At 45.4% G+C, this 15,089-nt stretch overlaps 1 protein-coding gene across 1 annotated transcript in view; it reads left to right on the top strand.

The window, feature by feature from the left end:
- Positions 1–15,089, top strand: part of ARSK (arylsulfatase family member K) — a 215,035-nt gene that overhangs the window by 123,258 nt on the left and 76,688 nt on the right. Inside the window, exon 7 of the mRNA XM_073678306.1 lies at positions 1,040–1,267. Coding sequence (XP_073534407.1) covers positions 1,040–1,267 — 228 coding nt within the window. The remainder of the gene's footprint in view (positions 1–1,039; positions 1,268–15,089) is intronic.

Below are 15,089 nucleotides of genomic sequence, written 5' to 3'. Positions count from 1 at the left end.
TAGTTGTGTAACCACTTCCCAATGCGCGTTTCGCGTGGATGGTTCAATGTTTTATCAAGGGAAGGTGATACAGCACTTTCACTGCAGCTGTCGTATCATTACAATCCCAGTGAGAGCACTGTGCAGACACAGCTACTGCTCTTCTCTCACTACTACATAGTTTTATTACACAATTCCCTATACTTTTCCCTATGTACAGTAGCTAATTCCTGTATGTTTTTTTTACTGCACTTTCTGTGATGCTTTGTTTGAGAGGAGTCTCAAACAGGATGTCACAGGGGGCTGGGGCTGCACTCACTCCTGTGCAGCATCTATCACTCCTCCTGGAACAGGACGTTATCATGGGGCAGCGCTGCAATTACTTCCTACAGTTTCTTGCACCGCCATCCTCTGAAGATGTCCTGATTCCACAGCGTTGATAGAAGTTGTGGGAGAGGTGAGTGCAGTGCTGGCACTCTGCTTCTGTCTCCCCAGCTGCATCTTCTAACTGTGAAACAAAACATCAAGGGGGTGAGGGAAGCAGTGAGTGACACCGTGGAGCGGCACTGGTGTCACTCACATCTTCTAACTCTGCCTCTTGAGGACATCTTGTTTCACAGTTAGAAGCTGCAGTGGTGAAGATAGAAGCTGAGTCCTGTCCTGGCGCTGTGCTCACATCTCCTTCAGCTTCTATCACTATGCATACAGGACATATTCAGAGGTGGTGGCGATGCACAAAACTGTAGCGCTGCCCCCTAAAGATGTCTTGTTTCAGGAGGGGTGATAGATGCTGGAGAGAAGTGACTGCGGCATCCGACCTACTGTGACATTTTGTTTGATACTCCTCTCAAAAGAAATGTCACACTAAGTGCAGTAAAACACATATAGGGATTAGATAGATAGGGAAAAGTGTAGTATATTGTGTAATAAAGATACTGTAATTACTGTACAAAAGTGGTTAGTATGTAAAGATAAATATTTAGTAAAAACATTTTAGGTACTGGACCAACCCTTTAACTATTTTTACTTGTAATATGTATTTTCTTTCTTTCTTGTTTAGAGATCGCTGGCGTTTCTACACCTCAAAATGTAAGTGGTTTTTCTCTGTTGCCATTATCATATGCAGGATCAAACAATGATATATTTTCAAGGTCTGAATTACATCCAAACTGGGCTCTGAGTCAATTTCATGGTTCTGATTCAAATGCTTCAACCTATATGCTGCGGGAAGATGGCTGGAAGTACATTGCATACTCAGACGGTGATTCAATTCCTCCACAGCTGTTTGGTAAGATACTTTTTCTGTATATTCTTTGTAATGTTTTGTTACTGGCATTTTAAATACATTAGTTTCTTACTGCAGCTAGTCTGGTTGGTTTAATGTACCATTTATTAACTAGAAACTTGGAAAACAAAAGAGAGAAGATTGATTGCTCAGACATTGCTCATACTAGAACAGTTTTCTTCATAACATTAATTCCAGCACTCTAGTTATGAGTCAGATGTATTCACAAGAGTGCTTCCATCCAACCGCCCCCCTCACCAATGATTTACAACTGCTGTGTACACCAGCATCAGTCATTAGTGAGAAAGGTGGGAGGAGGCGAGGGGGTTAAAGTAAATCTTTTCTTTTAAATACCACAGACTAATAACTATGAGTCGATGAATCCTTTCTTAGTTTCCATTAACCGAGTACCATATTTTTTGTGCTGGTCCAGTAGCTCAGTGTATTCTGGTTAAAGATCCGCTTTACAAGTGTCTGTTTTAAGCAATTATTGTATTAAAAGAAATCTGTCAGAACATTTTTCTACCTGATCCAAGAGCAGCATGTGTAAGGTGCCCAGAGCGGTAGCCGTGGGCAAGCTGCTGCTCCTCCACACCCTTGTACGTTACAAGCAAAGTGTCCCATTCCATATGTGTTGTTCTGTGAAGTTTGCTTTGCACTCACTTGTAGGCTGGAGGCCTCTGCCGCATCCACATCCTTAGGCTATGTGCCCACGATGCAGAAATGAAGCTGAAAATTTCTGCAGCGTTTCTGCATGTTCTTGGCAGTCAAAAACGCTTGCGGATTTTACACGCGTTTTTGAAGCGTTTTTGCAGCGTTTTTACATGCGGATTTGACTTGCATTTTTCAAATCCATTGTGACCTCAAATCCGCATGCAGAAACGCACAAATAATGGACATGCTGCGGATTTTTCCGCAAGAAAAATCCGCTGCGGAAAATTCCGCAGCATGTGCACAGAACATGCGGATTTTCATTGGGGATGATGGGGCACAGATTACCAAGCGTTTTTCAAGCGTTTACGCTGCGGAAATTCCGCATAAAAAATGCTTGAAAAACGCATAGTGGGCATGCAGCCTTAGGCTGCACTCACATCTGCGTATAATATCAGCGAGTGCAATGTGAAAAAAAATTGCATTGCACTGGCAATAATGCTATTCATTTAGGCAGTGTTCATCTGCGAGTTTTTCCTCAACTGGAATTGGGATGAGGAAAAAATCACAGCATGCTGTGTAGGGCCGCATAAAACGGCCAAGACTCACCAATGCAAGTCAATGGGTGCGATAAAAAACTCGCCCGGCACACCGACCATGTGTGCATCGTCCAATTTTAACACACCCATCTCAAGGGAAACCCGACATTTCATCAGCCAAGTACAGTAAATTCACAGCATGATCTGTCAGAATTGATAGAAAGATGTCAGTGAGATATATAATCAGTGCTTTGCGTATGTATATTTCTGTACTTCTACTTCAGAATAAATAATTAAATGAAAAAAAAATGGCGTGGGGTCCCCCTTATTTTTACTAACCAGCTGAGGGAAAGCAGACAGCTGAGAGCTGGTGTTATTCTGGGAAGGGGCCAATATCCATGGATCTTCCCAGACTGTTAATATCAGTTCATAGCTGTCTGCATAGCGTTTACTGGTTATTAAAAAGGGGGGACCCAAAAAAAATTACGTGGGTCCCCTCCTATTTTTAATAACCATCAAAGGCTAAGCAGACAGCTTAGGCAGGGAAGGGGCCATGGATATTGGAACATGGGAGTGAACCCTTAGGTCCAGGATCAGCCGCACACACATTAGGGGATACCCGGTTCGTTAAAACAAATTCAACTTTACTGGACAGTTCAAGTACATTAGTCTTTAACACACAGTTTCGGGCACATGCACCCTCCAGTTCCAATTTCATCAACACAATATATTTCAAGCTTCTGTTTACGTTCAGCTTGTACTATCCCTATGCTTGATCCTCTTGTCAGCCCCAGGGATTTCCTGTCCGGCATGACAGCACTCCCGAGATCCGTTACATTTCCCTCACGTGTTTCCCCATCCAGTTTCCTGTGTATGGAAGGCCTAGTTCGGACCGTAGGCCCTGGACATTACAGGAATTTCCGCAGGAAATTTGGTACAGCCTCATGCTGCCAGAACGATATGTACTCCACGTGCCTCCAGCCCACTGCAGCTTAAACCTGATCTTCACTCGAACCTTACACTAACTCAGAATGTGTAAACCAGGTTTGTTAAAACCCTTAAAATAAATTGCTGTCATGATTCTCAGTGCAAGTACGAGGTCGAATGATTGCTTGTATGTGATTTGCATACTTATGGTCATGTGCAGACTACTTTCCTCCAACTTCTCCCAGTTCTCTTCTATTGAGAGAAACCGAAGGCATGTATCCAGCATTAGGCCCTCTTCACACGTTCACTTAAAAAAGCGTACTCATGAGATGGTCCGTTTTTACTATTTGTGTGATTTTCTGTATGTTGTAAGTGAGACATCCGTGTGCCGTCCGTGTGACACGTTCCAGAATAGAATGCAGAATAGAACTTACAGATTTTTATGTGTTAAAGATACGCAAAGATATTGTAACGTGTATGTCAGGTGTAATAGACAGTCGCTCTGGATCTGGCTATAGAAGGTCACTGCGCTTGGCATTACAGACGCCTTCTTAATCCTTATTCCTTTAGGACCCAGTGGCAACCTCCCTCCTGCTGCTGATTGACACACCCTTGCCTGGGAGTTAAAAACACTCAGTTTGCTCCAGGGAATCGCCGGTGGTACTTTTATGCACCTTTGTGCAGACTTGGAGCATTAGCAGTCGGCTAGCTTCTTCTCTGGTGTCCTTGGAGGACAGTTGGTGTTACTCCTCTGGTGTCTGCTCAAGCTAAGTTTATCCCCTTTGTTTGTCTACCTTGCTGTCTTTAGTTTGTAGTGGGGCCTGACCGGTGCTCACCCCTCGCTCAAAATGTTGCCTTTTAGGCTCGTGGAGACAGAAGCTTTCCGCAACCTGATGGCTCCGGCCGACCCTCTGTAGTCGGTCCCCAGCCGCAGCTATTTCTACCAGTGTACCTCACATCCTGCGCGTCGTAATACAGGGAGTGGCCTGTGTGTATCCTTGAGATCTGCAGTCAAAGACCGGATGTGACACACAGGACGCGATACCTGCGGTCCAAAGACCGGATATGACGTGCAGAATGTGAGGTAAGAGGGAGGGGTTTCCTAGGCTTCCAAAACCAGAAGTGGCTGGTTGCGTTCCACGTATGCAGTGGGGATGAATTGCGTGCGTTCCAGATACATGAATGCACGTGGAGTGGACGCAGGAAGCAATCTGCAACATCTGGGCACACTAATCCGAACATGAAGTATTTAAGGCGAATGTTAATATTCAGTTGAAGCCAGTATTATGTTATAACTACCACTGAGAAATAGGGTGGCCTTTTTTGAATATCTATTCAACGTGCTTTGGAGCTTCCCTGAAGAACCTAAAGGGGGAAACGTGTCAGGAGACGCACGCTGCTGTATTGTAGTGCTTTCCACAAGAAAGGGCTAGCTTTGGATTGCCCTTGTCAGGGCGGTAGCTTTGGGGTTGAGGGATACAATAGTCCATATAGGCCTTTTAGGGTCTCCCCGTATGCTCCACCTGACGGTAATTCTGCTGGCTGAAAGAAATTGTATATGGGATGCTTGGACCATTACTCCCCTTCTAGCAATATTGAAGACTATGGGTGAGATTGTTCCTATTTCTTTATTATACACTCTATATTAAGGTGACCACTGTCACTTTGCATCTGTTTTTTACTGTTTCGTCTTGGTTGTTATCCGCATCCTGGTAGGTCGATTGCTTTTATATCTGTATACACAAAAGGTTCCAGAGCTTCATCTTTAGTTTATCATTTCAAGAGCTAGTGCCCCAAGATATCAACTCTCTCAATCATTACAAAACAGAGGACATAGAGTTAAAGCTAAAAAATATTGTTTTATTCAATTTCATTAAAAATTATATTGCATGATTCAATTAACATATAACAGAATTTGTGCAAGTGAAACAGTATATAGAGCCCAGTGGGAGGGCTAGAAGAGCCAACCTCAATTGCAATTAGTTAAGGAGTAAGAGGTGCATATGTGGGACCAGATACCTTATGTAGGGAGTCTGATCTGCACCATTACAAAGGTTAAATGCATGTGCACAGTGACACAGAAGGCAACCTAAGGTAAAGTCAGATCTTTAGAAAGAGGTTCCGTGTTGGAGCCTACTCTCTCCTAGACTAATATACCTCCACCTAAACAAAATCACATGTAAAAATGGTGCAGATGGTACATTAGGAAGGGATCAGAATGGCAGGCAATCATATAGAATCCCACAAAACACCTACAGCTCCAATTGAGAAATATTTAGACAAGTGTCAGAGAGCTAAGTAGTAAGTTACCCATGGTCAATTGCAGAGGTGAGTCTCCGGCCCAGACCCCGAACCATGTCACCAACCGTAAACAAAACCTCTTGACGTTTCCTGTCAAAGTACCTCTTAGATTTTTTGTTAGCCTCCTGAAGATTACCACGCATATCCGTCCAAACTCTCTCCAAATCACCGGAAAAACTCTCCTCCTCAGGCACAGCCGATACCAATTTGGAGAATGACCCAAAAGACGGATGTCTCCCAGAACAATAAAAAAAAGGCGAACACCCAGCAGAAGAGGATGTATGGTTGTTAAGAGCAAATTCAGGAAGCGGCAGAAACTCAGACCACCCCTCTTGATTGTCTGCCACAAAACAACGCAAGAACTGCTCAACATCCTGATTCTTCCTTTCTGTCTGGCCATTAGACTCAGGATGATATCCAGATGAAAAAGACAAATGAACTCCCAACCTGTCACAAAAGGCATGCCAAAAACGAGCCACGAACTGAGGTCCCCTATCAGAAACAATGTCAGTAGGAACACCATGGAGTCTGAAAATTTCCTTGACAAAGGCCTTAGCGAGTGTCTTAGCGCAGGGCAGTTTGATGAAGGGAACCAAGTGACACATCTTGCTAAAACGGTCCACGACCACCCAGATGACCGTGAAACCCTCAGAGGAGGGAAGGTCAGTAATAAAGTCCATAGCCAGATGTGTCCAAGGTGCACTAGGAACCTCCAGAGGGCAAAGCAACCCCGCAGCAGGAGTATGTGAAGACTTAGATCTAGCACACACAGTACATTGATGCACCCACTTAATGACTTCCTTCTGCCATCCAGGCCACCAAAAACTGCAACCCACAAGTCTCTTGGTCTCAGAAATTCCTGGATGACCTGCCAACCGAGACTCATGACACTCAACAAACAAATCTCTCCTAAAGGTCCTAGGCACAAACAACCTCCCATGGGGAGTGTTAGATGGGGCATTCTCCTGTGCTTTAAGAATCTCATCCTCCTAAACGGAGTCCAATGCAGCAATCACAACACCTTCTTGTAAAATGCTCTCCTCCTCAGCACCGACCATGGGAGAAAAGCTGCGAGACAACGCATCAGCTTTAACATTCTTGGTACCCGGGATGTAAGTAACGGAAAAATTAAACCGCGAAAAAAAAAGTGCTCACCTAGCCTGACAGGCATTCAAGCGCTTGGCAGCATCAAGATAGATCAGATTTTTATGATCAATGAAAACCTGAATGGGAAATTCAGCACCTTCCAAGAGATGACGCCAGTGTTCAAATGCGAGTTTAATAGCCAGCAATTCCCGATTACCAATATCGTAATTAAGTTCAGTCTCAGAAAATTTTTTTGAAAAAAAGGCACAGGGATGTACTCCATCCTTGTTTTCCTGAGACAGCACCGCACCGACCCCCACAGAAGAAGCATCAACCTCAACCGAAAACGGCTTAGTCACATCAGGCTGCATAAGGATGGGGGCAGAGCTGAACCTCTCCTTTAGAAACACAAACGCTTCAATGGCCTCAGAAGTCCACTGAACCGTATTAGCACCTTTCCTGGTGAGATCGGTCAGTGGTTTAACAATAATAGAAAATTTTTTAATGAATTTTCTGTAATAATTGGCGAAACCCAAAAACCTCTGTATCGATTTCAAACCAATAGGCCTAGGCCATTCCTGCACAGCTTGAACTTTCACCGGGTCCATCTCAAAGCCCTCGCTGGAGATAATGTAGCCCAAAAAACTAATTCTCTGTACAGCGAACTCACATTTCTCTAGCTTAGCAAAAAGCGAATTGTCAATTAATAACTGTAATACCTCACGTACGCTCCGCCAATGAGACTCCAGATCAGGCGAATAAATCAAAATGTCATCCAAATACACAACCACATTTTTGCCGATCAAAGGTCTATGGATGTCATTAATAACATTCTGAAAAAATGCTGGAGCATTGGTAAGACCAAAAGGCATAACCAGATTCTCAAAATGACCCACATGAGTGTTAAAAGCAGTCTTCCATTCATCACCCTCCTTCATGTGCAACAAATTGTATGCCCCCCGGAGATCAATTTTAGAGAACCACTTGGCCCGCACTAACTGGTTAAACAAATCAGGAATCAATGGCAGTGGGTAGGGATTACGTACAGTAATTTTATTAATCTCGCGAAAGTCCAGACAAGGACGTAAACCGCCGTCCTTTTTTTTTAACAAAAAAAAATCCAACAGCCACAGGTGACTTACAGGGTCTGATATGACCGGCGGCCAAGCTCGTCTGTATGTATTCCTCCAAAGCCTTTCTCTCAGGAATAGTAAGATTAAATAAACGACTTTTAGGAAGAGGCGCTCCAGGGACAAATTCAATGGTACAATCATAGTCTCTATGGGGAGGCAAAATTTGCGACTCCTCAGAAAAAACTTTCCAAAAATCCTGAATAGGTACAGGTAATTCCCCTTTATCCACAGCAGCAATGCGCCCGTTACAACACTTGTCATAACACTTCGGGCTCCAGGACTTAATTTCATTAGTAGACCAATCCAGTACAGGATTGTGCAATTTTAACCAGGGTAACCCCAAAATTACTGGAGAAGGCAAATTATTTAATACTACCAAATCCAAATTTTCTTGGTGAATACCATTAATAGTGAGGGGAAATTCATAAACCTTGTGAGTAACACATTTCAAGGGAGAGCCATCGACAGAAACCACGGCAATAGGGGATGACAAAGGTTTGGGTTTTAATTTACGTTTTTTCCAAGAATCCCCCATAAATAACATTCAGAGTAGAACCACAATCCACAAATACCCGAAATTCAATTAATTCTTCCTGAACTGCAGTAGTAGCAGAAAGAAATACCTCCTTAGTGTTTAAACAGGCTATACGGGCGTAACTGACCTTTTTTTTTTTTCTTTGTTCATACAAAGCACACAGTTCTTAATGAAGTGGTCAGATTTTCCGCAATAAAAGCACAAACCTTCAGAAAACCTGCGGTCTTTTTCCTGAGAGCGGGGTGACATCGCCCCAATCTCCATCGGCTCTCCAATGTCAGTACAGACCCTCTCAAGACTAGAAGCTGACATGGCAAAGGATTTACTCTCATTAACCCTTGCACGCAGTCTCCTGTCCACCTGTATAGATAATTGCATTGCCTCCTGCAAGTTTCCAGGTGTAGGGTTAGCAATAAGCTGATCCTTAACCCTTTCACCTAGCCCAGCAAGAAACAAACTTTTCAGAGCTGAATCATTCCACCCCACATGAGCAGACCACCGACGGAAGTGAGTACAATAATTTTCCACATTACCTGATCCCTGTCTCAAAAGTCTCAATTCTGTCTCAGCTGATGAGACACGATCAGGATCATCATACAACAACCTCAAAGCAGAAAAAAAACTATCCACTGATCTAAAGCATGGATCACTAGGTTGGAGAGAAAAGGCCCATCCCTGAGGTTCTTTGCGCAAAAGTGACATTATGAACCCTATGCGCTGTGATTCATCACCAGAGGATCTGGGTCTCAAACGAAAATACAATAAACAAGCATTTTTAAAGGAAAAAAAATCTTGTTGTTCACCAAAAAATAAATCAGGCAATCGTACCTTTGGCTCCACAAAATGCGCTCCAGAACAGCTACTCACGTGTTGTTGGAGCTCGGCCACCTCCAGAGAGAGTCCCTGCAGGCTTTGAGCCAAATCCTGAACCGACACCATGATGGAAACTGGAGGTCTTTCCTTAGAGATATTTTTTTGGCTGGACTTACTGTTATGATAGGCTACAAGCACTAAGGAAAGACAGGAGATCTGTCCCTACAATAGAACTAAGCTAGATCCCTACGATGTAACGGGGAACCTGATCCTGCAATCAGACCCGCTAAAGTCCTCAGCTAGTCTGAACGAAGACCTATAGATGTGAGGGAGGGATCCCTACAAGAACTAGGGACTGGGAGAAAGATGGACACCTCCTAGCAGAAATTGTAGCAGTAAAAAGACAAACACACAACATAGAACATAAAGGTCAAAAGACCTAGCTAAACTGACTGAGAAAGGTTACAAAGCACCGGGCTAGCTTAAGAGTAGAAATTACAATGAAGTCCAGCAAGGCCAGAAGGGTGGAGCAGGATTAAATAGGCAAAAAGGTCATGTGACCAGCAAAATAGAAAAAACCTAACAGGAGAGTTCTAACAATCATTTGTCTCATTCTAAATACAAGGACCTGCCAATCACATGGTCGTTATGGTCCAATCCTGTAAAAATGTCCGGCGCATGCGTACCTGCAACGTGGATTCGCCACCACCCACTCCCCATCAGTCATCATGATGGTCACGTGACGCGGCCAGCGCCTAACCGCAACCACGTGAACAACACCGCAATTCAAAGACAGGGAGGTGAGCACAGCAAACTCCATGCGAAGGCGCGCATGTGCGCCACCCAGTATAGTTACAGGCGATGGGCTAAGATAAAGTGCTGATGTGCATACCCATAATATATATAAAAATGTAAGGAACTCAGTGTAACATCCCTGGCGGCGTGCTTGCATAGTGCACCACCTCCCACCATGCAAGACCGCAATCTTACCCATCAGTCCAACCTGCAAACCTTGCTCCAGTTCATGCTGTGTGCATGTCTCTTGTCTGACTGTTTAGGGCGGGGGCCCGGTTACTTCCTGATTCTTATAGCTGCTGTGGGCGCACCCCTAATGCGTCTCCAGGCTATTGCTGTGAGTCACTGGATATTTAAACCCCCTCCACCCAGAAGGAGGGGCCTGAGCAACACTTTCTTACAGTCTGTGTTCTGTGCAACTGGTTGTTGCCAGGTCCTGTCCTGACTCTGTTTTCGCCACCCTGGGGGCCGAGTACCCAGGGCCACTACCTGTATCTCTGACTTCTAGTCTGTTTCTGCCACCCTGGGGGCTGAGTTCCCAGGCTCGTTTCTGTATCTTATTCCTGGTTCAGTTCCTGTCTGAACAGTGTCCTAGTCCGTTACTTGTTTCTTTCTATGTCCGTACCTTCCCTTTGCCTGCAGTGTCTGAACTTGCACCTAACTCCAACTCGTTGTCTCTGTACTTCTGTTTGTGAGTTTTGTGTCCACTCGCTACTTCATTGTAAGTACCTTGTGTGTATCTGGTTCTGCCTGTCCCCTTTCCTTTCCTCCGTATCTACCTCCTGTGTTCTAACCATCTTCCTGTATTTTCCAGTCTGTTCCATGTGAACAGAGCCCTGTCCTGTCTGCCTTCACTTTCTGCTCCGTTCTCCTTGTTCACCGCTCCGGCGGTTCCGCTCTGATCCGCTTGGTTACCGCACCGGCGGTTCTATTCTGCTCTGCTTGTTCACCGCTCCGGCGGTTTCGCTCTGCTCCGCTTATTTACCGCACCTGTGGTTTTGCTCCGCTCTGCTTGTTCACCGCGCCTGCGGTTTTGCTCCGCTCTGCTTGTTCACCGTGCTTGCGGTTTTGCTCCGCTCTGCTTGTTCTCCGCACCTGCGGTTTTGCTCTGCTCTGCTTGTTCACCGCGCTTGCGGTTTTGCTCCGCTCTGCTTGTTCTCCGCACCTGCGGTTTTGCTCTGCTCTGCTTGTCTACCGCGTCTGCGGGTTTTGCTCTGCTCAGCTTGTCTACCTCATCTGCGGGTTTTGCTCTGCTCAGCTTGTCTACCGCACCTGCGGGTTTTGCTCTGCTCAGCTTGTCTACCGCATCTGTGGGTTTTGCTCTGCTCAGCTTGTCTACCGCATCTGCGAGTTTTGCTCTGCTCAGCTTGTCTACCGCATCTGCGGGTTTTGCTCTGCTCAGCTTGTCTACCGCATCTGTGGGTTTTGCTCTGCTCAGCTTGTTCACCGTGCTTGCGGTTTTCCTCCGCTCTGCTTGTTCTCCGCACCTGCGGTTTTGCTCTGCTCTGCTTGTTCACCGCGCTTGCGGTTTTGCTCCGCTCTGCTTGTTCTCTGCACCTGCGGTTTTGCTCTGCTCTGCTTGTCTACCGCGTCTGCGGGTTTTGCTCTGCTCAGCTTGTCTACCTCATCTGCGGGTTTTGCTCTGCTCAGCTTGTCTACCGCACCTGCGGGTTTTGCTCTGCTCAGCTTGTCTACCGCATCTGTGGGTTTTGCTCTGCTCAGCTTGTCTACCGCATCTATCTGCGAGTTTTGCTCTGCTCAGCTTGTCTACCGCATCTGCGGGTTTTGCTCTGCTCAGCTTGTCTACCGCATCTGTGGGTTTTGCTCTGCTCAGCTTGTTCACCGTGCTTGCGGTTTTCCTCCGCTCTGCTTGTTCTCCGCACCTGCGGTTTTGCTCTGCTCTGCTTGTTCACCGCGCTTGCGGTTTTGCTCCGCTCTGCTTGTTCTCCGCACCTGCGGTTTTGCTCTGCTCTGCTTGTCTACCGCGTCTGCGGGTTTTGCTCTGCTCAGCTTGTCTACCTCATCTGCGGGTTTTGCTCTGCTCAGCTTGTCTACCGCACCTGCGGGTTTTGCTCTGCTCAGCTTGTCTACCGCATCTGTGGGTTTTGCTCTGCTCAGCTTGTCTACCGCATCTGCGAGTTTTGCTCTGCTCAGCTTGTCTACCGCATCTGCGGGTTTTGCTCTGCTCAGCTTGTCTACCGCATCTGTGGGTTTTGCTCTGCTCAGCTTGTCTACCGCATCTGCGAGTTTTGCTCTGCTCAGCTTGTCTACCGCATCTGCGGGTTTTGCTCTGCTCAGCTTGTCTACCGCATCTGCAGGTTTTGCTCTGCTCAGCTTGTCTACTGCATCTGCGGGTTTTGCTCTGCTCAGCTTGTCTACGACATTTGCGGGTTTTGCTCTGCTCAGCTTGTCTAGCGCATCTGCGGGTTTTGCTCTGCTCTGCTCGTTTACCGCACCTGCGGCTCCTTTCCTGTTTCCCAGTCTGTACAGGTCCCTATCCTGTCTGCGTTTCTACCTGCCCGTACCCACCTCTCTGCATGTCAGTCGTACCTGCCTGTGCCCACCTGTCTGCATACCAGCTGTGCCTGTCAATATCCACCTGTCTGCATACCAGCCGTGTTTGTCAGTACCCACCTGTCTACATGCCAGTCTTACCTGCCTGTTCCTCCATTCCCCGGTATGGGTCAACAGCTGTGACCGGGGTCTGACCTGGAGTAGCACCTGGTCCCTCTGCTCGGTTCCTCCTTGGTTCACGGAGTCTACTGAGCCGCCGTGCGACCTTGGTCGGATCGGGTTGATACTTAGTTACGCCCCTCTAGGCACTCCTCGGTTCATGGTACAGTGGGATCACTAATCACGCTCACGCCAGTCAGTCCGGGTGTGTGCATAACACTCAGACAATCAGTTTAGGAGGTGTGCCAATACTTTTGGCCAGCACTGTAGGTGGAAAGTTTCATAAGGTCCTATACGTTGCACACCACAATATCACATAATTGCTGTACATTATATGGAATGCATATTACATAAATTTATAATCATAAATTTCATTCCAAAGTGAATCAAACAGCAAAGAGGGGGAACTGATTTAACATCAGACAACAAGTCCCATAAACAATCATATAGGGACACACAGTATATAGTGAAAAACAATGCAATACATAAATGACGTGGTCTATCACAAATACACCCCATATTACAGATAAAAGGCTGGTCAGTAGTCCCGTTGTAAATCATATAAGAGGGAAGGAAGTTGGTGCAACGTGGAGAGGCCTTGCATGCACGATGTCTTATAGACTCAGACGTACTGGACACATAGCTTGGTATATATTGTCTTGAAATAAAAGAATAAGATGTTAAAAGCTAAATTAGAGGCAATATAATAATAAAATATGCAAAGCAGATGAATGGGACAAAACTGCATATTAAAATCCACTTGACAGAGAAGGCAAAGACACTCAGACTCTACAGAAAAGACGCGAATCCTAATGATTCATTCAAACCATGCGGTACCATAGTGCCCAGTATGGTTATCCACCTGTACTCCTTCTGTGCAAGGAGGCGTTTGATGTCTCCACCTCTAATACCACACTGTATATGTTCTATTCCACGGACCATAAAGCACCGTGGATTACAGTGATGGAACTTTTTATAGTGGCGAGGTATTGTTTTAAGTTGCGTGGGATCAGTAGCCGTTTCGGCTGCAATGATATCACGTACGTGCTCCCATGTACGTTTTCTAAGTTGGCGTGACGTCAGTCTGATATCAATTTTTGAACAACTACAAGTTGCGTAGTATATTACCTGTGTGGTAGAGCATGTGATATGATGTTTTATTTGGTATGTCTTCACACCATCAGCCAATGTAAATGTTGTTGCCCGAGACACGTTTTTGCAGGCGATGCAATCGCCACATGGAAAGCATCCCAAAGGTGGTCCATGAGTTCCAAAAGGGTTAAGTTGTGCAGGGATATAATGGCTCTGGGTAAGTAAATCCTTCAAGTTCCTACTTCTCCTGGGTGTTATCAGTGGGTAATCTGAAACATATTTGGAAACGGTAGGATCGGTTTTCAGAATATTCGAATGTCTCTTTAGACATTCCCTCATTGTATCCCACTCCCCATACTTTCACCCTACATACCTCCATGCATGTTTTTGTCTGATAGATCCTGTTTGTGCGTATATGACTCCATGACCTTCTAAACTGATTGTCTGAGATCCTTACATTTTTATATATACAGTGCTGGACAAAAGTATTGGCACCCCTGCAATTCTGTCAGATAATACTCAGTTTCTTCCTGAAAATTATTGCAATCACAAATTATTTGGTATTATTATCTTCATTTAATTTGCTTGAAAGGAAAAAACATAAATGAGAATGAAGCAAAAATCAAATCATTGATCATTTCACACAAAACTCCAAAAAAGGGCCGGGCAAAAGTATTGGCACCCTCAGCCTAATACTTGGTTGCACAACCTTTAGCCAAAATAACTGCGAACAACCGCTTCCGGTAACCATCAATGAGTTTCTTACAATGCTCTGCTGGAATTGTAGACCATTCTTCTTTGGCAAACTGCTCCAGGTCCCTGATATTTGAAGGGTGCCTTCTCCAAACTGCCATTTTGAGATCTCTCCACAGGTGTTCTATGGGATTTAGGTCTGGACTCATTGCTGGCCACCTTAGAAGTCTCCAGTGCTTTCTCTCAAACCATTTTATAGTGCTTTTGGAAGTGTGTTTTGGGTCATTGTCCTGCTGGAAGGCCCATGACCTCTGAGGGAGACCCAGCTTTCTCACACTGGGCCCTACATTATGCTGCAAAATTTGTTGGTAGTCTTCAGACTTCATAATGCCATGCACACGGTCAAGCAGTCCAGTGCCAGAGGCAGAAAAGCAACCCCAAAACATCAGGGAACCTACGCCATGTTTGGCTGTAGGGACCGTGTTCTTTTCTTTGAATGCCTCTTTTTTTTCCTGTACACTCTATGTTGATGCTTTTTCCCAAAAAGTTCTACTTTTGTCTCATCTGACCAGAGAACATTCTTCCAA

Source organism: Phyllobates terribilis, unplaced genomic scaffold (genome assembly GCF_046119375.1).
Source record: "Phyllobates terribilis strain yellow unplaced genomic scaffold, ASM4611937v1 Scaffold_1__5_contigs__length_1240528914, whole genome shotgun sequence".
Classification (NCBI taxonomy): Eukaryota; Metazoa; Chordata; class Amphibia; order Anura; family Dendrobatidae; genus Phyllobates; species Phyllobates terribilis.
This window is presented reverse-complemented; position numbering and strand designations above follow the sequence as displayed.